The 24,782-nt window shown below is 44.9% G+C and overlaps 1 protein-coding gene across 1 annotated transcript; it reads right to left on the bottom strand.

Annotated features, from left to right (window-relative positions):
- Positions 1-10,012: 10,012 nt before the first annotated feature.
- LOC146834653 (syncytin-B-like) lies at positions 10,013-10,903 on the bottom strand. Its single transcript, XM_085599936.1, has one exon. The coding sequence runs from the start codon at positions 10,901-10,903 to the stop codon at positions 10,013-10,015; it is 891 nt and encodes a 296-aa protein (XP_085456062.1).
- Between the last annotated feature and the right edge of the window lie 13,879 nt (positions 10,904-24,782).

Raw genomic sequence — 24,782 nt, forward strand, 5'->3', positions numbered from 1 at the left:
TGCATTATGGGATTGGTAGGATTCTGTTTTGGTCAACGCGCATGCGTCAGAGAGCTTGATGCAAGGGTTCTTTTTTTATTTAATTTAGAAATGGCATTAGTTTCACGTGTGAGAACCAGTTAAAAACGGAGCCTATTGGGGAGAGAGAATGATGTTTGATCTCTCAGCTAATAGCGTGGCATGGAAAGGTCGAGTATGCCGAATTCAGCACTTTTAAGGTAACAGGGGAATCTTTACTTGAATGTAGTGGGTAACTCAGGAGAGGTGGTTTGCATTCTATTTTCGGTTTAGTTATGGCAATGGGGAGGCAACAAAAAGCATGGTAGATTCAAAGAGGTTAAAGCTTGGACTAATGCAAGTGTCGTTAACATCTTGTGAGATTTTGAGAGCTCATGTTTGTATGGTTAGTTAAAAAGTGATTTTCGATTTTGTTTTCACAGCAAACCCCTGACGAAGAACATAATTGTTCGAAATGCATTGGGTTATTAAATGTGTCCGCATCGAAATTTTATTGACAGCACATGCCAATGTTTAAGCCTGGATGGGTGACAGAAGGCATCTGAATATGCGAAAATAAATGATTTTGGTCAATATTGCTGTCTCCGGAGTGATTCCATAATTAAAAGCAAAGATGGATGAAAATACAGTTTACTGGATGGTTTACAGTGGATTACTTGGTTTACAACGGATGACATGGTTCACTTTGGCATTTCTCTTCTACAAGCAGTGCGGCAGCTTGGTGCGCGAACTAAGGCACTTTTTTGCAGTATCTATGTTATACCGTGGTGGGATGATACACGGCGCTGTCCTGCACGCAATATTTTGGCAATTTCAGCAAAAATTTAAAGATATAAAGGAAGGTGTGCAGCCGCAATTACCTGTTCTGATTCGGTACTGTGCCATGATCGAAAGCCTGATAGGAATTGATCGTGCAGGTTGAAGTGGTCTATGTGGTTACTGAGCTGCATGTGGACACAAATGTTTAGTAGTTTGGCCAAGGTCGAGATGTTGGAAATTGGGCGATATTCAGGTATGACGGGTCCGCCGATGGTTTTTTTAAAATGGGGGATACCTGACCAACTTTGAGGATATCTGGGATGGTTCCTTGCAGAAGAGAGGTATTTATAATCCTTGTCCAAAGGGGCACTAGCAGTGGAGTGAAGGCTTTTAAGTGGGTTGCTGGGAGAGGGTCTGTGAAGTGATTGGAGGGATTCAGAGCTGTGAGTGTTTTTAAGATAGATTCTTCGCTGTAGAAGTTGAAGGCGGTCCAGGAGGCATTGTTTTTGAGGTCGAGCTTTGCAGAGCAGTTAATCAGGGTCCCTGGTGTGGTCAGTGAGGAGATCATGTGTGGGTTGGTATGGGATAATAAATTTTGTTAAGTAGGTCTGCCTTTAAGTTTTTAGTTTTTGTTGTGAAAAAGGAGGCACGTTCTTCGCAATTGGGGAGTGTTTCAGGATTAGATTGGGTGGAGTGGGAGACACCATTAGAGTGAGCTTTGATTATTTAGAACAGTATTTTGGGACGATTCTTGGCTCAGTCTACTTGTTTACAAATGAAGTCAGCTTTAGATCATCTAATCTTTCTGAAATAGGCATTTCTCGTGCTTCTTAGTAATTTGAGGTGGGCAGCGGATGGAGCGGCTCTCCATTGTCTTTCAATTGCTCTCAGTGATCTTCTGTCTTTATTTAACCTACCATCATACCAGGGGTTAGAGTCTTTTGTAGTGACTCTTTTCAATTGTAGGGGAGCTAGGTTGTCTAGTACCCTGTTCATATAGTGAAAATAGTGATTGGTCAAATCATGAACATCCTTTAATCCATCCGGTGGGGGTGTGAGGATGTGACTAGCGGTTGTGAGTAAGGTCGGATTGACATTTTCTAAGTTCCTCTTCCAGATTTTCGTTCTCGTAGGTTGGACAGAGAGAAGTTTAACTACTACCTTGATATGGAAGGTGATTATGTGATGGTCGGATCAGTCGCAGGGGAGGATCGATTCCAGCTGGGTAGAGTCTGCTTTGGAGATTACTAGATTGAGGGTTGCACCTTTTTCGTGGGTGGGGCTGTCACAGATTTGGGACAAGTTAAGGTCGGACAGGAAAGCTTTGAGGCTATTGACCTCTGGGTCGTCAGGATCATTCCAGTGGAGGTTGAAGTCCCCAGGAAGATCCGATATTAGTGGCTAGGATGTCCATTATGTGTTCGATGAAGATCGGGTTGTTTCCAGGAGGATGGTAGAATGCATGTAGTGAGCATATTGGCTTGTTATTGCTTGTGATGTCTAGGCAAAGGTATTCACAGGAGGAGAGCGCCAGAGAGTTGGAGCAGTTCACAGAGAGGTTGTTCCTATGGAAGCAGGCAATACCACCCCCTGACCTATCAAGTCTATCTAGTCTTGTGACGTATTAGTTTGGGGGAACTAGTATGTCTAAGATGGGCTTAGTTTAGCCAGGTTTCCATTAAAATTATAAGGTTTGGTCATAATGAGGTCAGCTATACCAGCGGCATGACGTTCTGCCGATCTACAATTTAGTAGTATACATTTTAGCTGGGCCTTGGTTGGGGTAGTGTTGCGGTTGTGAAAGATGGATACTCTTGTGAGGTTATTTTCAACAATACCTCTGGGAGTGTGACTTGTAACTCTAGAGGCATTGGAATAGATGGGTTGGATTAAGGACAGTACCTGCATGTTATCCGTGTGTGCAGGTTCAGGGGGTGTGGTAGGTAGCTCGTAGGAATAAAGTAAGGAGGTTAGATTTTCGGTGACAGGGGAATTATTTTCTTGTCGGACGTGATGAAGCTTTGGAGTAAGGTAGTTTTCCATATGGGGAGCGACTGAGGCAGGGGGCTAGTTCATGGCCGATAAGTGAGTTTCGCTTGTGGCTTGGGTTGTTGCAACACTAGGTCATGAAGGGTTCGGCTGTCCTCTTTGATTTGTTGTAGGGATAGTAGAATCTCATAGATTCTGTGGTTGGTTGTAGGAGCTATCGTATTGATAGCCTGGGCTGTGGTTAGGTGAGGAGGGGTTATTGCTTGTGTGGGGTCCTGGGGCGTGTCGTGGGCTGATTCGAATTGTGGTGGTTTTTCAATGAGATAGTCCGTGGAGAAGGGGGGGGGGTGGAGAGGGGATGTGAAGGGGTATTGATGAGTTCTTTAGGAGGATCTGATTCGTTGTATGGTATTATTCCAGAATGGTAGTCACTGGGAAGGGGGGAGGAGTAAGGAGGGGACGGGTGGGGGTATTAATGTGAGCTGAGGAAGAGGGAGGGTGAGATTCGTAGTGCACGGAGAGGGAGAAGGTGGGACTGCGGACTTATCGGGAGTAAGTGTTTTTTTCCTTCTTCTTCATTGTCCCTTGTCTCCTGTCTCCCCCATCTCACCACCCATATCCGGTAGCAGCTGCTACTGCAAAGGGCAGTAGATAGGGATTTGCACCAAAATCCTATGCCTCTTTGAAGTAGGCACAAAAAGGAGAAACGTTTTAATGTATCCTCATTTTTCATACTGCAATGTACGGCACACATATAAAGTGGGAAAAGCCTTGAAGCATACTCAAAAGGGGAGAGTCTACCTTCCAGTAACAAACCGACATTTTAGGGAATGCAGACCATGCCGCAAGGGTATCTGTGCTGATGCATGGCTGCCAAAAGTACTTCAGCACAGGGAGAAAGGAAGACAGCACCAAATCTTAGTAGTTGTGGCACTGCTCTGCTCCCTCCCTTCTGCACAATGCAGCACAGCATCTTTAGTGGCTGATGTGCATTGCATGACTTCTTAATAAATCTAGCTCTCAGTTTAAACTATATGTGAGTTTACTCATTAAAAATATACCACTAGGGGTTTGATGCCAAAACAATTTGCATTGCAACCTAGTGCAATTTACTTTGCGGATGTAAAGATCCCATCTGGCATGAACAAAAAGTGCTTTGCAATTCGTGTTTGCCATTAGGAATCAGAATGCACGCAATACGATTCCTGAAGACTCTAAAGGTAAAAGAGGGGCAAAAGGGTGTTCCCCCTGCCGGTGAGAATCACATTAGTATGCATAAATACTTAACAACAGAGATTTGTGGTTGGAAATTATTACATTGTTGCAGGCAGTGGAGTGGGATGCAGGTGGCAACCATTCACAGAATGTACATTGTCAATATCTGACAGCCTACAATATCTAATTCATAATGTGCACTTTTTGGGGGTATTGTGACCTGCCGTCCACTAAGGAACAGAGATTAGAATGCTGGCATGTGACTGTGACCACAAATGGTAAAATATAGGCCAGTTGTCCCATGCTGGCCTCTGTCCCGGCATTCACATCTCCACGCAATGAGGGACAAGCCACTAGGAGTATGACACTGAATTAGGTAAGTTTAGTCTACTGAAAATTAGCTTCAAGGTTACATGAACACTCAGATCAAGCAAAAAGGCATTCTAAAAATAATTTACAATGCAATGTGGACTATAGGATAATGTATATTGACAAGAGATGTAATGAAAAGAAGTTGCTGGGAAGTGACTTCGTTACATGGAAGCCACATTATACATGAAGTGGGAGCACAGCGGTTACAAAGGTAGTCGAATGGCCAAATTGACCATTTAGACCCTATACTTTGTGTTTGATTTTCCAGGGATTGCAGTCAATCCTCACTCCTACACGTCATAAAATGAACCGCATTACAACACTCAGCAAATTTGCTACAGGTTTTCCCATCAACACAGTTTAAGGAGCCAATGATTTAAATTACCACCCAGTGTAATGAAACTTCTTTGATTTCATAATGCAGTACAGTCTCATTTTTATCTTGAGATAGTGAATGTCGGCCCCATTGTACACATATTTGGCTTTGTGATATACTTGTTCTGTACAACATGCATGCACCAAAATGATGCAGCCTAACTGAGCCCACAATAGGTCAGGTACATTTGAAAAAGGTGAAGAATACTATCTGCAATGTACCATTAATCAGTTACCAGTAGACCCGTTGAGACTGGGGAACCAAGGGCTGCCAATTCTGCAGTATGCGGATGACAAGGCCTACTTAGTGAAACTCCCATGGGTCTTCAAAGATCATTAGACTCTCCAAGCTCTTACTACTGCACCAACTAATTTGAAATCAATACTGACAAAATGGAAACAATGATCATTGGGAGGAAAATCAAGAAAAAGGGAACTTGATATCTCCACAATGAATCAATTGAAATAGTCTAATAATATCAATACCTTGGCATAATCTTTGACGACCAGGGAACATTCAAAGCACATGGTATTTTATTAGCACTGATGGGTCGTTCCCTCGCAAAGGCATACAAATCATTATTGCATAAACTTCAATGTCCATCTTGTGCTCCACTCCTCAATGGCATGAAGGCCAAGACACAACCAACTCTGGCACATGGTCTTGCTGCTTTGCGCGAATCAGTAGGTATTGAGATCAATTGCCAACCTGTACAATCTACAAACGACTATGCTGTCTTCCTCCCAACTTGGTACAATCACAATTAAGGCTGGAGATTTCCTTAAACAATGCAATCGTGCAACGCATGTCCTACATCAAATTGATGCACAAAATAAAATCGAGCAAAAGAAATACAATAAAAGATCATAACAAAAGAGCTCATGGCTGTCTCTCCTACACTGAAGGCACTAAAACTAAAACAGGATGAAGCATGCATGGACAGTATCAATAAGCCATAATATATTTAAAAGAAAAGTAAACAAAAGTACAAACTGCGGGCCAGATGCATCAAGCCTTTTTGAGTTCACAAACGGGCCGATTAGTAGAATTGGCCCATTTACGAACGGAAACAGGTCTTTCCTAATGTATGAAAGGCTTTGCATTTGCAATTTAGGTAATCCCAATTTTTTCGATTACCTAAATTGCAAACGCAAATAGGGAATCGCAATTTGCAAATCCCTGATGCACATGTAAGAAGCCTTTCCTAAATGCGAATTGTGCATTTAGGAAACACTAAGTACCATCAACTTCAAGTTGATGGTAACCATGTGCAAATGTTGAAAAATGCACAGAAAATGCTTTTTTCAAAGTGCCTTGTTGCCCACACATGTCCGTAGGTGCTTTAGGGGGGCCTTAGGCCCCCGGGCACACTTGGCTTTTATTTAGCTAATTTGCGATTACCAATTTGGTATTCGCAAATTAGCAAATGCAATACCGTCATTCCTATGTGCCTGTAGGCCCATTGGAATGAACGGAGTCATATTACCCAATAGCGATTCGCAGTTTACCAAATTGCAATAGGTAATATTAAAGAATCACAAAATATTTTGCGATTCCTACATACATTGCTATGTACATACATCTGGCCCTTTCTTTCCAATGAACTGGACATAAACACATTTGCCAATAGTTCACATGCACGGACATTAAGGAATTCTTGCAGTAATAGGAAGGAGTGTCACATCCTAGCATAGCCATTTTCATTAAAACTGAAATCACGACTTCTGCAGCACCGCTTTGGAATTTTTCCAACTAAGGCCAATGCTCCTCCATGAGTGCTCTATGGTGAAGACATAAGTTGCTGGCTTTGTGGATCCCACGATAAATAAGTACTGCATACCGTCTGCATTTGCCCAACACTGGACTCAGTACAGCAATCCCTGCTTAAACCATATGTTTTATCTTCAAGAATTTTAACTTACCGCCAAGCATTGCTTGCTTGTCTCAATAGAGCTCACATCCAGCTGAGTTGTAGGTCTGTCAAGTACATGATGCAGGTTGAGAAACTTTTTAATTATATAAATTAGCTCAACATTTACCTTTCAATCGCTTTCAGAAGGACACTAACGTTAAGTGAATTGTGACATTCACTTTCACAATTTTGCAAGTTTTTGTCTTTGATATATTTGTATAGTGTAAAGATTTTAATTATTCATACAACAAATTATTTCATATTAGCATTTCAAAGCAGTTTAAAATGGCTTATTAATAACTTCTAACATTTTGAAAGAACATTCAAGGTCAAACATTCAGCAGACATGTTTCCAATAAAAGTGTTCTTCATAAAACTATGAATGCCAAAATATTAGAATTATGCTTTAGTTTAGTACAAAATGTTCTAGTTATGCCTATGTATTGTCAAATGGTTCTTCCAGGGATTGTTCCTAAACCATATTACAATACTCATATTGATAGTGCAAAATCTATTGGGCTCAATCTCAATTCTTCATGCTTCAGAGTTCCTTTTTTAGCCTTCTGATACTTTTAGCTGTATGTTTTCAAATACCTATTGTGGACAATGGCAATGATTACAGAGAAATGTGGGCCTGCTTCTACTTACTGTTGGTTTGTTTTCTTGTCACTTTCATGTGCTTGTTTCCCATTCAATGGCTTTTTTTTGTTCACATGTGTTTGTCTCTCTCCTGGAGCATAGCTTCTTTGTCATATATTTGACTGGATGGCTTGTATCCTTCCATCGCTTACATTCCCTTGTTACATTCAGGGAACAATTTTGTTTTTCTTTTTTCCCCTGCAAGACCTTGTGTTTTATTGCTCTCTCTCCTCATGTGCTGAATCTCCACCAAAGTCCACACCCCCTTCCACACTTTTCTTACACTGCTCATCTGTCGCTTCTCCCACCCCACCATACTGCTTGGGTTTCTCGTTTTTTTAATTCACTTTTAATTACCACTTCACACCGCTCCTCTACTGCCTTGTCATTTCTCCCGCTGCTCACCACACCATCTCCCTGCTCCGTCCATTGCTCCCCCTGCCTGTTTATTGTGGAGCATAGCACTTGCAATTTCGTGTGGGGCTCACTCTTTTCTACAAAAACAAATCAGTTGGATCAGAGAGAAGAGCAGGGGCTTCTGGGATATTTAATTCTAAATTAACTCAGCCTGATTCTGTTCCACCTTCTTGTGACAGCCAATATGTGGCAACATGAGGCTACTGAGGCTCGCATATGTGGAATGCCTGACAGGCTGGCATTAGACTTACCTACTGAAATGCCACTGTAGCATCATAAGAGATCATCTTTAGCTTGGAGCAAAACAGCAGTGACAAATCTCATAGGAGGAATAGACATTGAGCAAGCAAGTCATCAGTCACAGCCTGAGAGCACCAGTCTTCACTTTGTGAGGGCACAGGATGCCTGCATCTGACCTCTGCCTCTGGCCTCGGACGTTGGATTGGTGGACTTAGTATTCTTGGGAGCGGTGCTGAGTGATGATGTCTATGTATTCATCCATGAACCTCGAACCATCTAAAAACAGCTGGGAGGTGGGCTGAGCTGCTACCTGGCTTAGGAGCCATATAAACCTGCCTGATAACAACTGTACTATTCAGCATCCCAGTGTTAGATGATGCAGAGGAGGTAACAATGATGGGCACTCATTAAGCCCTCACGGGCAGTTGTGCTCCCGCTCTGGCTCCTGCTGTGGGTGGCACGAATCTTCCTGTGTGTACCAAGCATATTTTTCTAGTAGTGAACCTCAAGCACCACTAGAGCCCAAGGAATTCTTTAGTCAACTGTCAGTATGCAACTACTCTGTACAGTGCAAACACTAAACAGTAAAAAACAAATTAAAAAGATTCTGTACAAATAGATGTAACTAACTACAATACACTGTTTTGCACAGTGAGTTGTTGGCAAAAGCGCAACACAGTTTGCTGCCATCTTGCAAAAAGTCTGAACTCTGAAAATGTTCCCTATAGTGGCAAGGAACCACTGACGGAAACCTCCCGACAGACAAGGAGGCAAACGGCAAACAAGAAAAACTGATTGTCAACCTATTAACGAGAGCCCTGACAGAGATGTTAGTAAGCATCCTATGCAGCGGCTTTTGCTTTGTCCCCACACAGAAAGAAGACAACTTGAGGACCGCTCAAGAATTACACCGCTTCTTCAGGAAGATCTGCCTCCATGCTTTTGTCTGGACAAACCATCCATGGACACCCCCAACTCGGGCCTCCACAATCCCTCTGTGAAAGGCAGCTAGTCTTCTAAGACCCTCAATGCTGCCTGGTGCAGGGTTCCACCTCTAATTCATGTTGGGTTCACTATCAAAATAATGAGGCAAGCGCAGGAAACTGGAAGACAAGAAAAAGGTTTATTTCTCATGAGGAGATCACGTTACCTGCAGACACCGGGATGTCTGAGAGAGGTGTTCTGCTGATAACTCCTTTGGCTCTTCCTTTTATACAGGTTTGACACAATGCATTTGTTTCATCAACATGGTTACACAAGCTTGTAGTCCCTGCCCCGGGCAGGGTTGTCAAACAAGCCCAACAGTAATTCTCTTCCCACCCAGGTCAAACAGACAACCTTATCTTGCAGCTGGACCTTGCTTCAGGGTCTAAAACATGTGAGACCGGCCAGATCTAAGAGTCCGTTCAGTTGATAAAAACAGGACCCATTGTTGGTAAACACAAGTCTTGATGTTTGCAGTGCAATAAATCATGTTGCAAGAGTCTTTTTGGTGTTTGGAACCTGTTTGTGTAATTAGGTGCAGTGAGGGGTAGAGTGTCCAAAGGTTTGCCTGTAAACAGAGATGAGATGAAAAACGAGTTTGTTGCAGCAAGTGGTGCTGAGGTTTGTTGTGGCAATATAGTTTATAGCCCCCAGCACACATACCAAGTTGGTCAGAGGGTCAGAGGGATGCTAGTAAGGGCATGGTGAAACAAAAGTGACCAACAGAGTACAAAATGGCTGTGATAGATTAAAATTTCTGCAGCTCATGTGCACATAGAAATTTCCACCAGACAAGATGGCGCAGGCAATGTTCACGATTGTCGTTTTGCTTTTAACAGTGGCCCCTTTGAACATAACTAGCCAGCTTGTCAGTCTATTTCGATCTCCATAATGTCCTGTATCTCTTGATCATACATTACTCTCATTTTTCTTAGCTGAGTGTCCATAGTCTTCGGGTGCAAGGTAGTTATGCAAAGAGAACACAAAGGTGGTATACAGTGTATATCCAAACAACAGCCACATATTGTCAATACTGGGACCAAGAGAATCATTGATATTTTCCAACCCCACTCCTTCAAGATGCCCAAAAGCTAACTTCCAATTGTCCAAGTCTCTGATCCCTGATGAATTTCTGAAGACATTCTATGGAGATGTTCGATTGCTTCATAGACAGAAGGTGAATTATCAGGAATGTATACACAGCAGCTGGCACCGATGAGGCGGCATGCTCCTCCACGGTCCGCTAGTACCACGTCCAGGACCATGCGATTTTGCAGGATAACCAGACGGACCGCTTGGAGCTCAGCAGTGTTGTTGGTGAGGATGCCAACAGTGACGTTCAGGGCGGTCTCTACCACTTGGGACAGATGTCTGATGGCTCCGCTGTTTGCCATCAGACCCCATGGCGGTATGAGCCCTTTTGCTGCATCGAGGAACTGTGATGAGGCAGAGTCTGCTTGATCAGTGTCTTTAGAACGCTTTTCTCGATGATGCTCTGCATGGGCTGTGTAGGTTGGTGGTAAAACAAAGGCAATGTAGCACGTGCCCCTCCAGTTTCTTGGGAGCCGGGTGTAGGCTTTGGTTCCACAAACAAAGTACATATTGGGTGATGCAACAAGCGCTGGAGGGTTGGCAGTATTCAAAGTCCGTACAATGCTACAGGTGCTGTGACCCACATTCTTAGTCCCACGGCCTTCAATGCATACAAGGCCAGAGACGTTCACCACAGATAGGGCCACAGTCAGTGTTGCAGCAGTTCTTTTCTTCAAGTAGGAAAATGTGGCTCTGTTAGGATTATTGAACACTTGCATTCCCACTCGTTCTTTGGAGGGGACATTCATCAGGAATGTCGCATTGAAGGTGTGAGGGCAGAAGGGGGAGGCTGTTCTTCCTGTTTTGTTTCGCCAGAACTCGTTGTAGAACTGGGCAATTGTTCCATCAGAAGTGGCATTGTCTTTGTAACTTTCTTGTAGGAGCATCATCCAGGCAAGGCAAGATCCGTGAATAGAAAAGGGCGAAGGGATGAAAGGGATGGAATGTTCAGTGGCATGTGGTAACAGCCCACAGACCCAACAGTTCGTAGCATTGGTGGCAAGATTGTGCTGGTGCAACATCTACACAAAATAATTGTTCCAGAATTCTTTGCATCGTTCTCGGAGATGTGGCGGTAGTGATACCAGGTAGTGTTCTTTCTTGGTGATTGGTTGCATGGTGGGTGACAATGTTCTGTATGGAGGTGCATTCTCTTCAATGATCCAGAGTGTGACCATTAGCAGGAGACAGGTGAGAAATGCGGCTAAAAGTGCAATTGTCTTTGTGCTGTGCAGGTTAGCAGTCTTGGTGTCTTTGCGGTGGCTTTGCAGGTATTCAGTTTCTTCCATCATCTTCGAGGAGCTCAACAACTGGTAGGACCACAGACTTTTGTCTGGCGCTTTCCTGGTAGCGTTGTTTGACTGTGCTACCGATCTGAGACCTTGACTCAGTTAGTGGCCTGGTTGTTGGAGCTCCCTCCTTTCGTCGATCTTAGGTTGTACCCTTTCTTGGATGGCACCGTGGGATCGGGAAATTCTGATAGTTCGAGGGTGTCTTCTTGTGGGTAGCAACTCAGAGCTGGTCGGTTCTTCGCGAGTACTTCCTCTTGCACCTCCACCCCTTCACAAGTTGCCAGGGTTGCAGGGACTCGCTTGCAATGATGAGCGTGCAGGCAGTTTAGTTTTCCTTCCACTCGGAGGGCAGTTTGAGTGGTGATCAGGATTTACCAGGGGCCCGTCCACCTAGGCTCCAGATTCTTCGTTCTTTGTAAGTTGTGAATCAATACATAGTCACCTGGTTTTATTTCATGTCCCGGGCCCCTGGATACGTCAGGCAAGGCTTGTTGCACCTGTTGGTGGATAATTGTTAGCTCGTTTGTCAATTTATGCAAATAATCCGACATTAATATGTTCAGGACATCTTTAATGGAGGTGGGTCTTGGTGCCGCCCAAATGCTCATAGGCCTGCTAAAGACCACCTCATACAGGGTCAGTCTGTGTTTGGTTGGGGTGGAGCGCATTGATAGCAATGCCAATGGAAGGGCGTCGGGCCATTTCAACCCGATCGTGGCATCTATTCTTTTCTAGTTTTAGTTTCAATGTTGCATTGTGTCTCTCTACCAGGCCCGCTGATTGGGGGTGGAAGATGGCGTGGAACTTTTGTTTTACCCCCAACCCTCTCAGTATGTTCTGTATCACCTCAGCTACAAAGTGGGGGCCGTTGTCGCTCCACAAAATTCTGCAAAGGCCATATCGAGGGAAGAATTCTTTCAGCAATACTTTTGCAGTGGCTAAGGCGGTATTGTCGCGGGTGGGATATGCCTCCACCCATTTGCTAAAAGCACACACAACCACCAGGACATATTTTAGACCATGGCATCTCTCTAGTTGGATGTAATCCATTTGAAGGATTTCAAAGGGGTGGTCAGGGACTTCAAACCCTCCACGTGGTACTACTGTCCCCTTCCCTGGGTTGTGTTTTAGGCAGACTATACATTGTTGTATTAGGCGTTTTGCAGATTCTGCTATCTTGACATTATGCCATACTCTGGTGATTAGTTCAATCGTGGGGGTGAAGCCTATGTGTGCTGGTAAATGTGCCATGGTCAATATGGGGATGAGGTAGGCATTGGGTAACAGCCATTTATTTCCGTCTTTAGTTCTCCAGCAATCTTCCTCGTCTTTTAGTCCCACCTTTTCCCACTCGGTCAATTCGTCTTGTGTGCCTGTAGTCTGTCTGTCCCTTACAGCGGTCCTAGCATCAGTCCATTATTCAGCTTGTGATCTGGTCTCCTGCCGTGGCTCGGGCAGTAACGTCTGCTAGTGCATTTCCCTGTCCAATGAGATCAGTCACTTTAATATGTGCTTGGCATTTTATCACTGCTAACTTCTTGGGGAGGAGGACTGCTTTTGTCAAGGCGGAGACTAAATCTCCATGCAGGATTGGTGTACCGTGTGAAGTCAGGAACCCTCTGTCTTTCCATAAGATTCCAAAATGGTAAACCACCCCGAAGGCATATTGGCTGTCAGTGTATATGTTAACTGTCGTGTCAGTCGCTAGGATACATGCTCGTGTGAGGGCAATGAGTTCTGCAGCCTGGGCTGAACGTTGGGTAATACGGGCTGTTTCCAGAACGGTTCGGGCTGTGGTGACAGCGTATGCAGCTGAGGTGGTGCCGTCGGGGAGTTTGATGCACAAACCATCCACCCATAGTTCTCCATCTGGTTCTAGAAAGGCGGTGTCTCTGAGATCTATTCTACTCTTTGTTTGTTCATCGGTTAGTGTCACACAGTCGTGTAGTGGAGTCACGCTAGGATCATTTTCGGGTAGGGGTACTGTGCGGTGCTAGCAGGGTCAACTCATATCCTGTAAGTCGGGCGCTAGTCAAGTGTTGGGTTTTGGTCTGGTTTAGTAGTGTGTCGACTGCATGGGGTACTAAAACAGTGACTGGATTGGAGAGCACTATTCCTTTGCTCTGGCGTATCGATACTGCTGCAGATGCCACAGCGCACAGGCACGCTGGCAGCGCTCTGGCTACTGGATCGAGGGTGGCAGAGAAATATGCACAAGGGCATTATTTGTGACCAATTGATTGTGTTAGGACAGACAATGCACATCCCTCCCTCTCGTGCGTGTAGAGGAAGAATGGTTTGGAGTAATCAGGGATTCCTAGGACAGGCGCTGAACAAAGGGCATTGTGTAGTTCTTTAAAGGCTGACTGGCATTCGGGGGTCCAGGGGAGAGGTTAGGGGATGTCTTTAGCTAGGAGGGAGAGAAGGGGTTTGACAATGAGGCTAAAGTTTGGTAACCACTGTCGGCAAAATGAGGTGAGACCTATCAAAGAGCAGACTTGCTTCTGATCTTTGGGGACAGGGGTGTCTAGAATGGTCTGGATCCTGTCAGGCGTGAGTTTCCTCCCTTCTTTTGATAAAAGGTGACCAAAATAGGTCACTTGTGATTTACAGAACTGCAATTTCTTTCGGGAGACCTTGTGACCATTCTCAGCAAGAAAATGGAGTAGTTTGATGGTGGCTGTGACAGCTATTGGTATGGTGTCTGCTGCTAGAAGGATGTCCTCTACATATTACATTAGTGTCACTCCATCTGGCAATTGCATGGTGTCCAACTGTCTTTTAAGCGCCTGGCTATAGATGCTTGGGCTCTCAGTGTACCCCTGAGGTGCTCTGCAAAACCTGTACGAACTGGAGTTTAGGGTGAATCCAAATAGATAGCGGCTGTCCTCGTGTATAGGTATGGAAAATAATGCGTTTTTGAGGTCAATTACAGTGAAGGTGGTGCAGCGGTGGGGATTAAAGTCAAAATTGTCGTGATGTCGGAAACTGCTGGGTATTGTGGCACTACGATTTTGTTTATCTCCCGCAGGTCAATGATGAAGCGGTAGGCTTTTCCGTCTCCCTCTCCCTGTCTCTTTACAATCGGTAGTATGGGACTGTTAAAAACGTTGCTCACTACTTCCTCTACCACCCCTGCCTCTACCAAAGAGCGTATGATCTCTGTCAGTGCCTTCTCACCCTCTGGCAATATTTTGTACTGCGGTACTTTCGGTAGGGTTGCGTCCTGTCGTATTGTTACGTGTACTGGGTCAATCATCATTCGTCCTACGTCTGAATCAGCCCTAGCCCATAAGTGTGATGGCAAAGTGTCCAGTAGGGATGTGTCAGTCTCGGAGATGGGAAACATGTGCTGAGAAGGGTTCTCTCTATGACGCTGGGGGTTGTCATACAGGATGATACGCACTCCGTCTGGTGAGCATCTGATAGTCGCATGGAAGTGTTTCAAAAGGTCGAGACCCATAATGGCGTCTGGGGTGTTAGAAGAGAGGAGGAATGTTGTTTCGACGCTATTGTTGTCAAGGTTAAAAGGGATCAGTCGGGACAAAGGGTTGGTGGTGAGCGCACCGTCAAATCCTACTGAGGTCACATGTGAGTCTGACAAGGGTGCCCTTGGAATCAGTCGTTTGGATAGCGCACTACGTGTTGCTCCCGTGTCTACCAAAAATGGCGACTTTGTGCCCAGGACCTCAGCGGTAACATAAGGGCCTTGCTGATCAACATAGAGCTCGACTGGATCCCTCCCTTGCCCCTGGCTGTCCTATGCAAAGTCGTACGTATTGTCATAATCTGTCTGTTGGTACTGATTCTGTTTGGGATGGTCAAATGCATTCACTCTTCCTGGCCTTTCCTCGTTTGCTTCACTCGCGTACCCTCTCCCACGTCCTCTTCCTCTCTGTCCAATTGCTATTTCCCTTGCCACCCTGCCCCTACCAGCTCCTAACAAAGCCGGGCATTGGGTTTTCCAGTGCCCATATTCTTTGCAAAATGCACATTGATCCTGTCCTAGGTCTTGGCGTCCTACATATGATGTCGATGAATTGTTTCTAGGTGGCTGTACTCTAGGGGTATTCTGCTGATATCCTCCCCTATATTGCTCCCTTCCTGTATTCGCCCTCTGGAGTTGTGCTATCATCACCCTTTCCTTCAAGTCCATCTTTTTCCTTTCTGTAGCCCTGTCATTTTCGTTTTCTCTGATGCTCATAGTACTGGGCCATTCGGAGAATGGCTGCCGGTTTAGATGCTGACCAACTACTTTCGCTGGCTTGTAATTTCTGGGATACATCTGGCAGTAGTCCTTTGACGTAGTTCTGCACAAATAAGTGGTGTCCGGTTGCGGTGGACATGTCTTGTCCACTATAATCGGAGAACACCGTTTCAAATCTGGAGAAATACTCTGACCAGTCTATCTTTTTCTCTGGGATCAGCGTTTTCACTTTCTGCACTATTTTGTCAGGGAGGTCCAATGTTGCTTTATCCGGTTTTTGACCAGGGTTCCGCTGTTTATCTAGTGTGTTGAGTTGTTCCCAGGTATGACCAAGCAGTTCGGTATGGTCTATTTTCCTAATCTGTTTCCACACATCTGCTGGCAAACATAACCCGAAGAACAAGTCTATGTCGGCAAGTGTCATTATTGTTGATCCCAGAGCGGTACCTAGCTCGGTGTAAAAGGCGGTAGGGTTTTTTCCTAAATCCGGTAAGGATTTACGGAACGTCAAAATGTCCTGTCTGTCCCATGGCTGATACACCCAATTGTAGACCACTCTTCCTTAAGCGTCTTGATGGTTCATATTGTCCTCTAGGAGGTACCCAATAAGGGGCAGCTTCTTTTATCGGCATCATGCTGTCTGGTTTCTCCACCGGGGGTCCTGCTATCTTAGATGTCCTGTCCTTATCTATCCGTCCTTGTTCCACAAGGTGACGGAATACTTCCAGTGTGGTTGAAAAGAGTTCTGTAACATCTCTGTCGCCTTCATCTCCGGTGTCTACTTTCCTATAGAGCGCTACTAGTCGCTCGGGCCCTACATCTTGGTACTTCTCTTCATATGCAGTAAGAGTGTGGTAACAGAGACATCCAATAAAGTATCGTTTGTGATTTTCAACATAGGAGTTGCATATGCCAGTTACATACTCTTCTGTCTCCTTCCTATCTATGAGGGATTTAACTATTTTATCAATGCCTGCTCGCTCATTTTTACTTAATCGCGGGACCCTGGGAACTCCTTTTTCTTTTGCTCCTACCTCTACTACTGTATCCTTTGATGAGGCATTTGGTGTGGGTGACTCGGTGGGAGCAGAGGCGGTGGAGACTGAGGTGATCGTGCCACCTCCGGCTATACTTTGGGGGTCCTGGTGTTGTACTTCGGGATGAGTAGGGGCATAAGGGGGTGGCATGTATATGATTGGGGGACCTAACAATAAATCATCATCTATCCTTTGTTTTGCCGGTAACTCGGGGTAAAGAGTCGAAGGCGTTCTAACAGGGCATTGACCTGATATTTTTGATTCCTGTTCCTTTTTATCGATTTCTTTTTCTTTTAGTTTTTCTTCTAACCTTTAACAGCCTTGGTAAGCTGATTTTCGCGTTTCTTCATCTTGTCTAGCTTCGTCTCTTTTCTTTCTTTGAGCTGCCTCTTTTCGCCATAAAACAAAACTGTCAAACATGGCTGGTCGAGTTTTCTTTTTGTGGAGAGCTAATTCTAACGTTTTTATTTTAGCGGGATCGAAAGATCCCGTCAGTGGCCACTGATTTACCCGGTCCTTCATAGTGTATTTATGCCATAGTTTGCTATAAGCTGCGGTGGCTAATCCATACTTTACGTACATGTCCTTGTTAGGGGTGCCTTCCGGCGGCGCCGGCTGACTGACCTCTAACAAACGGTCCGGTTCAAAACAATTACAATCAAACAATCTAGAGAAAACAGGCATGATGTAGTTATCGGTCAAAATGAATATCTCAATCAATTTAGATAAAAAGTCTGCACTACCTGTCCTTCGATGTCTGCAAAGAGAGAGAATATTCCTATGATTCATTGTTTGCAAGCAGGGAATGTCTCAAATAACTCAATATCAAAAAAGGAATATTAGTATTTCAATGAAACTATTCAATCAATCAATCAATTTAAGTCATTTTTTCACGACCTTACCCAGACCGTATGGACAGTTCTTCGTCTTCCCCTTCCAGTGCCTGGTTGTCCTCTCACTCCAACAATCAATGCGGCGTTCCTCTAAGGTCCCAGTCAGGACCGCAGGTCACTCGAGAGAGGTCCGTTCAGAACCGGTGAAGTTCAGTCGATCGGCAGCCAGACAATGGTCTTCTCAGGCAGGTATACCCCAATCGTTTAGTCGTTCACTCCGTCGTTAGGACCTCTCTACCGGACCCACGCGTCGCTGATGGGCCCTCAAGTTGGGTGCCAATTTGTGAAAGGCAGCGAGTCTTCTAAGACCCTCAATGTTGCCTGGTGCAGGGTTCTACCTCTAATTCACGTTGGGTTCGCTATCAAAATAATGAGGCAAGCGCTGGAAACAGGAAGACAAGAAAAAGGTTTATTTCTCATGAGGAGATCACGTCAACTGCAGACACCGGGATGTCTGAGGGAGGTGTTCTGCTGATAATTCCTTTGGCTCTTCGTTTTATATAGGTTTGACACAATGCATTTGTTTCATCAACATGGTTACAAAAGCTTGGAGTCCCCGCCCCGGGCAGGTTGTCAAACAAGCCCAACAGTAATTCTCTTCCCACCCAGGTCTAACAGACAATCTTATCTTGCAGCTGGACCTTGCTTTAGGGTCTAAAACATGTGAGACCGGCTAGATCTAAGAGTCCGTTCTGTTGATAAAAACAGGTCCCATTGTTGGTAAAAACAAGTCTTTCTGTTTGCAGTGCAATAAATCATGTTGCAAGAGTCTTTTTGGTGTATGGAACCTGTTTATGTAACTAGGTGCAGTGAGGGGTAGAGTGTCCAAAGGTTTGCCTGTAAACAGAGATGAGAGGAAAAACGAGTTTGGGTCAGCAAGTGGCGCTGAGGTTTGTTGTGGCAATAGAGTTTATAGCCCCAAGCACACATACCAGGTCGGTCAGAGTGTCAGAGGGATGCTACTAAGGGCAGGTTGAAACAAAGGTGACCAACAGGATACAAAATGGCTGTGATAGCTTAAAATGACTGCAGCTAATGTGCACCTAGAAATTTCCACCAGACAAGATGGTGCAGGCAATGTTCATGATTGTCGTTTTGCTTTTAACACCTCCACCTTCATCCGTGCAACAGGCATGATGCCCCCAGAGGTCCTAACCTTCGAATAGGCAGTCCTCAAGGAGGTGGACAACTATCCTCGTAAGAACCTATTCTACAACATGTCCAAAGCAGAGACTGCAGCCATGCAAACCCTTGGAAATGACACCTCCATCATAATGAAACCAGCAGATAAGTGAGGGGCCATCGTCATCCAGAACACTGCAGACTACAATCAGGAATGCAAACGCCAACTGTCTAACAGTGAGCACTATACCCCTATTAAGGAAGACCCCACAGGACATCTCAGTACCCATTTAGCTTCAATGGTGTTTACGGCAGAAGCACAAGGCTGGATCAGCAAAAAGCAGTCTGCATTCTTTATCAGTGACCACCCCAGGATACCTTACTTTTACACACTACCCAAGATTCATAAGGAAACCAGACCACCCAGGGAGATCCATATTGTCAGGGATTTGGTCCAAATTGGAACCCTTGTCACAGTTCTGTGGCCATTTTCTGTAACCATTGGTAATGAGGACCCCATCTTTCCTCAGAGATACCACTGCAGTTCTTAACCTCCTAGAGGATTTAGGGGAGGACACCTCCATTGACCTTATAGTCACTCTAGAAGTAGAGGCCCTCTACACCAACATACCCAAGATGCAACCCTAGAGGTAAGAGAGACCATCCTTAGGGTGAAGACTGGACCTCCCCCACTCCAGCCAGTTTCATCATGGAATGTGCGACTATGGCCCTCAAGTAGAACTACTTTCAATTTGAGGACCAGTTATACCATCAGACACAGGGTACCTCAATGGGCACCCTGGCATGCCACTATATGGCCGATTTTGCGAAAAAGTACATTAAGGGCGAGAACAATCCCTACAGACCCAACATCCTTATTTGGCAGCGGTATATCGACGATATACTGATTCTGTGGGAAGGTACACTAGACACTTGTTCAGAGTTTTGCAATTGGGTCAATAGGCTTGATCGGTTTCTGATATTCAGCAAGAATCTCCTAGACCTATCCATTTCACTCAATGAAGGCAGGCTCACCACTAAGACATACAAAAAGCCCACAGACAGCAATAGCCTGCTCAGGTACGATAGCCACCATCCTAAACACCTGCAAGACAATCTCCCTTTCGGCCAGTTTCTATGATTGAGTCACAATTGCAGTGACATTGGCGACTACAAACAACAGGCCCAATCGCTGAGCTTATGGCTAGAAATTATCCCAAGGATGTGGTACAAAGGCATACAAAAGGGAAAGAAACAATAACAGGGAGGGTCTCTTGGAACCACAAGAACGGGTGACCACTAATGTCATCACCTGTGTTACAGCCCCCCCCCCCAGTCAAATCACATATAAATACTGGGACCATGCCACAAGCCCACGGTTCGCATTCAAATGAACCGCTAACATCAAAGATATAGTTGTACACACCAGACCACCTCCCCAAACAACTCTGCAACAACTGCCACGCTGGGGCCTTCCTCCGGTTACAGGCCACTACCCATGTGGCTCATGTAGCGTGTGTTCACTCACACAACCTTCCAAACAAATTGATCTGGGTTCTGCAGACACATGGATCCAGAGGTGTCACACTAATTGTAACACTAGGAACTGAGTGTACATGATCAGGTGTCCCAGTCAGAAATGCTACATTGGGATGACAACACAGGCGGTAAAAAAAAGAATAACAGAGCACCATAGCAATATCAGATGCAGGAGGACAATGACCAAAATGCTGACCTATTACACTAAGATGAGTCACACAGCTAATGAGATTGACTAGACAATCCTTGAAACCCACACCAGTATAACCCAACAAGCCCTCCTCAATGGGGAGCAACAAAGGGTTTTCCGTCTTGCTACACACCAGATGGGGCTGAATGACAACATGCCTTGGGGAGAGGTGGCACGATAACACACTCACCCCCCCTCTTAAGACTCTTTCTGAACATTGACAGTTCTCTCATATATCCCTTCATTCCCCACTCATTGCCATGTCGTTACTAGACTGATTATGGCAGCCTTCCATGGCTGATTCACACACTCTGGCGAGGTACATCACCCTTGCCACATTTTGTTCTGCCTCCTCTAGCCAGGCATGAAACCCCTCCATCCCCCAAACCCCTCCCTGCCAGCCCCTCTCCTAGCCACCGGGCCTTTCTCCCTCCCAACATTAACTAGCTCATCAGTCTACACTGCATGTGTATATACTAGTATGCACTACCTCGTACTGTTGACGATCCCCTTGGCAGTTTTCACATACACCGTGTCGCTTTTCAAATTTCTAGAGTGCTCCCCAACCTGAATGCACTGCATGAAAATATGGCACGCAACCTTTTTGGCTATGTTTTAGCCGTTCTTGCCCTTCCATGGAGCCATAACCCACCTCTATTAAGTGTATATACTTACTCTCCCCATAGCGCTGCTCCGTTCCAATATGGCCCCATCCGCTGCATATACACTTCCAGGCATCGGCAAACCCCTTTGGGTAAACCCCACGGGCTAGCCTAGCCACCAGCTGGCTCCAAGTGACTAAATGCCGTATCTCTGTCTTCTGCAGTTCCCACATTACCTGCCTACCTACAATACCTCCTGAAGTCCACTCACACTCTTGCTGGATCGGCTTCATGTCAGTGCCGAGATTTTCGAGCTTTGCAGGCTATACTGCCAGGCCAAGTATTTAGATCCTTGCAGGCTATGCTGCCAGACATACCCCTGTACCACCACTGATGAGCCACAAATCACTATGCGCCTTTACAGGCCACAATGCCAGATGCACTCTGGCTCCTCGATCGCTGATTCATCACTTTTCCTTTATGCTGCAGGCATTGTTTTTCTTGCAATTCAGCGAGTACCCTGGCACATTACAATTGGGGCTAATCAACCCCTCTCCCCCCTTCTAGGTGAGTCACTCTACACATTTTACTCTCCCTATCTAGCATGAGCGGGCTCGTAATGGACACATGATGTGGTATACTCCTGCTGTGGAACACCATCACCCTCCTCCGCAGTACAGCCTACTATTACTCAACATACAGCTATGTGGCACTGCCACCAGTTCATCGATAACATGCATGATTGCTTGATGTGTGGAATTGTTTGCACTTGGACCTCCTGTCCATTTTTGAACATACAGTAATGTTTTTATACTATGTCCTGCGCAGGTGCCCTCCCCTTGTCTTTACCCTTCCTGGGCACTCGTCTTTCCCAACTATTTGCGACTGTGGCTATTTACCATTTTGTACTTGTGCTTTATCCCCTCCAGGTATTTTTCCAGAAGGTATAGACAATTTTTTACCTCAGTATAATCAATTGTTTTTACTACAGGGGATGTGACCTCTTTTCACACATACCTACGCTGTCCCTTTAGAGCAGATGAGGATCCCTTCGTCCTGATGAAATGCCTAGATTCGTCTACATAGGGCATGAAACATTTCGACCCCCTGCACACCTTACACATCATCCTGAACTGAATCGGGTATAATTTCCCCTCTTCGGCTATGATTTTCTTGTCAGTGTTTTTACCTATAGCACAGGAACCCAGTGAAAAAACTGTTTTTGGAGAATCCTGTAGTGTACTATCCCACTTCTACTCACTGCACATATGCCCCCACATGATCTTTTAGCTTCACGTCTGCAACCAGAGAAGATCTCCGGCAAAGAGCCCCCTCGTGGGCCCTGTTGGGCATTGCAGCGCAGGCACAGTGAGGAGCTGCCCAATGATGAAGCATGACACTCCTGGGGGTGAGTGAAGGCCCTTGTTCCTTATTGGAGCTTTTCCTTTCCAACTATGTGTTCTCCTATTAAATCCCTTTTGCCCTCCCTGCTTCCTCCATTCCACATAGGAACAGCATACCCTTTTTTCTTCATAACTGTCCAGGGCCTGTATGCTGGACTTTTTTTTTATAGCCCCTGTCCCTCCTTGTGAGATTTCTACTGGCATAGGTCACAGTGTGTCTCTGGGTATTCGGATGGTCATTGTGTTGAGGAAGGATTGCCCCCAGCCCCACTGGGCTCGCATCTACTGTGATCTCATTATGTAAATTGGGGTCAAAATAGGCCATTTCAGTTTCATTCCCAATTGCATGTTTTATTTGTTTGCAACTTTGTCCTCATTCAGAAGACCACTGGGATGGGACATTTTGCTTTGTTTAGTCTCTCAATGGGGCACTCACTGTAGCAAAGTCACAAATGTATATTGAGCGTTTGTGGTCATTCCTAAGAAGAATTGCAGCATGATTACATCTTGAGGGGGCAAGTGTAGGAAAATGTTTGAATTTTGCCCAGGGCAGGAGTCATTCACCATGAGAGAATAGGTGCCCAAAGAATGTAAGTTTGGTTTTGTGAAACTCACGTTTTGCTGCATTCAGAGTGAGACCTGCATCAGCAAATAATTGACGCACTTGTGTAAGAGCCTTGTCATGATCCTTTTGTGTTGTCCCAAATAACAGTATTTTATCACTGTAATTGAAAGCATGTGTAACAGTTTCAATTACTCAGTGAACAACATCCTGAAATATCTCTGCAGCTAAAGATACTCCAAAACTCAGTCTTTCGCATCTGAACAAACCAATATGAGTCAAAGAAGTAGTAAGGTATCTACAGTTCTGTTCCAGCTCAAGTTAATGGTATCCTTTCTTCAGGTCAAGTTGGGAGAAGACTTTGGCTACGTTGAGCTGCATGATCATGGCCACTATCTGGGGACCAGCATGTCTTTCTTTCTTGATTAATTTGTTGGCTTGGCGCATATCAACACAAATGCGCACTGCACCTCCACTGTCCTTCTTTGGCACCACAACTATGGGTGAAACACATGGCATGGGACCAGTGAAGCGTTCAATGATGTTGTGCTTCAACAGTGTTTGTAGTTCTTTCTCAACGGCTTCTTGTAGGTAAAAAGCAACTCTCCAGTGCTGTTGGGTAACAGGGTAAATGTCCTCTTTAATATGAAGTTCCACTTTCATTTTCTTGACTCTTCCTAGTCCATGAAACATCGATGGGAACTGACTCACAATTACTGACTGAGATGGATGTTGTAGTTCAGAGATATCAGTCTTATGTCAGCAGCAGAGGCAAAACGAAGTAGGCAAGCACTAGATGAAGTTCCATGAAGGACATGAATTGACACTTTTACTGACGTTGCTTTATGTTGCATGGTTTCTGTAAATGACCCTTGACTAGGTAATGGTTTGGCAGTAGGCCACGTGCATACCTTCGTGGTTGATGGGGTAAGGCGTGGCACAGGAGATGGCTGTTAAATGTTTCTGCTGGTATGATGTTAATTGATGCACCACCGTCTATGATGAAGGTTATGGGGCAGCCGTTCACCTTTAATGTAATTTTAGGACAGTGTCCAAATTAATTTTGTCACTTTGTTTGGAGATTCTTCTTTGGACTTTCGTTAAAACCAGCTAATCTTACATGAGCATGTCGTTCCTTAGTTGATATCATCAGCGCACATCTCTCTTCTTTGCTAGAGCTTGATAATGACATTGAAGAGCCTTTATATGATAACCTTGATGATTATTTGCTGTGCTTGGTTTCTACTTGTCGTAACTGATGTTGCCTTTTGACATTGTGGGCATGGCCAGAATGCTTTTGGAACCTTCTGGCTTTTATATTATTTTCCTGCTGCTGTGGTGCATTTAGTTTCTCTTTCATTTTGCAGACAGTTATGAAGTGGTTTTCTTTCCTGCAGTATTTGTATATCTGTCCTATGGCTGGACATTTACTTTCAAAGGAAAATGAAAACCCCATCTGCTGTGTAACTTTTTCTTCATAAGAGATGTCGACTTTTGTTTATCTATTTTGTGCTTATGCTTGCTTTTTATGATCAATGCTTATTCATTCTGCACTGTTCTTGCTTCCATATCAACAGTTTGTTGATCTGCTTGTTCTTCTGCCCTTGCAGCCATTAACATTTTCTCTTAACTGAGTGTCTCTCGCAACAAGTGTCTCCTGAAGGAATCTGAAAGTCAGCCATCAATGACTCTGAGGCGTATGGCTTCTTCATCATTAAAATCACAGAACTTTGCTTTGTATGGATGATGACTCTCTATTATGGTGCGTGCAGTCTCTCTTCTTTTAGCCTTATTGAATGTGCTAGCCACAGAGCATTCTACTTCTTCGATGGCAGTGTATGGAATGGAGTGGGCTTTGACTTCAAATACTCCAACCGCATACTGTTTTGCATCAATTCGGGGCGCACGTGGCACACATGAGC

Source organism: Triturus cristatus, chromosome 4_2, assembly GCF_964204655.1.
Source record: "Triturus cristatus chromosome 4_2, aTriCri1.1, whole genome shotgun sequence".
NCBI classification, from domain to species: Eukaryota; Metazoa; Chordata; class Amphibia; order Caudata; family Salamandridae; genus Triturus; species Triturus cristatus.

What these genes read in the sequence shown, in the direction of transcription:
- LOC146834653 (XM_085599936.1), bottom strand. Translation starts at nt 10,903, where the DNA reads ATGATGCTCCTACAAGAAAGTTACAAAGACAATGCCACTTCTGATGGA.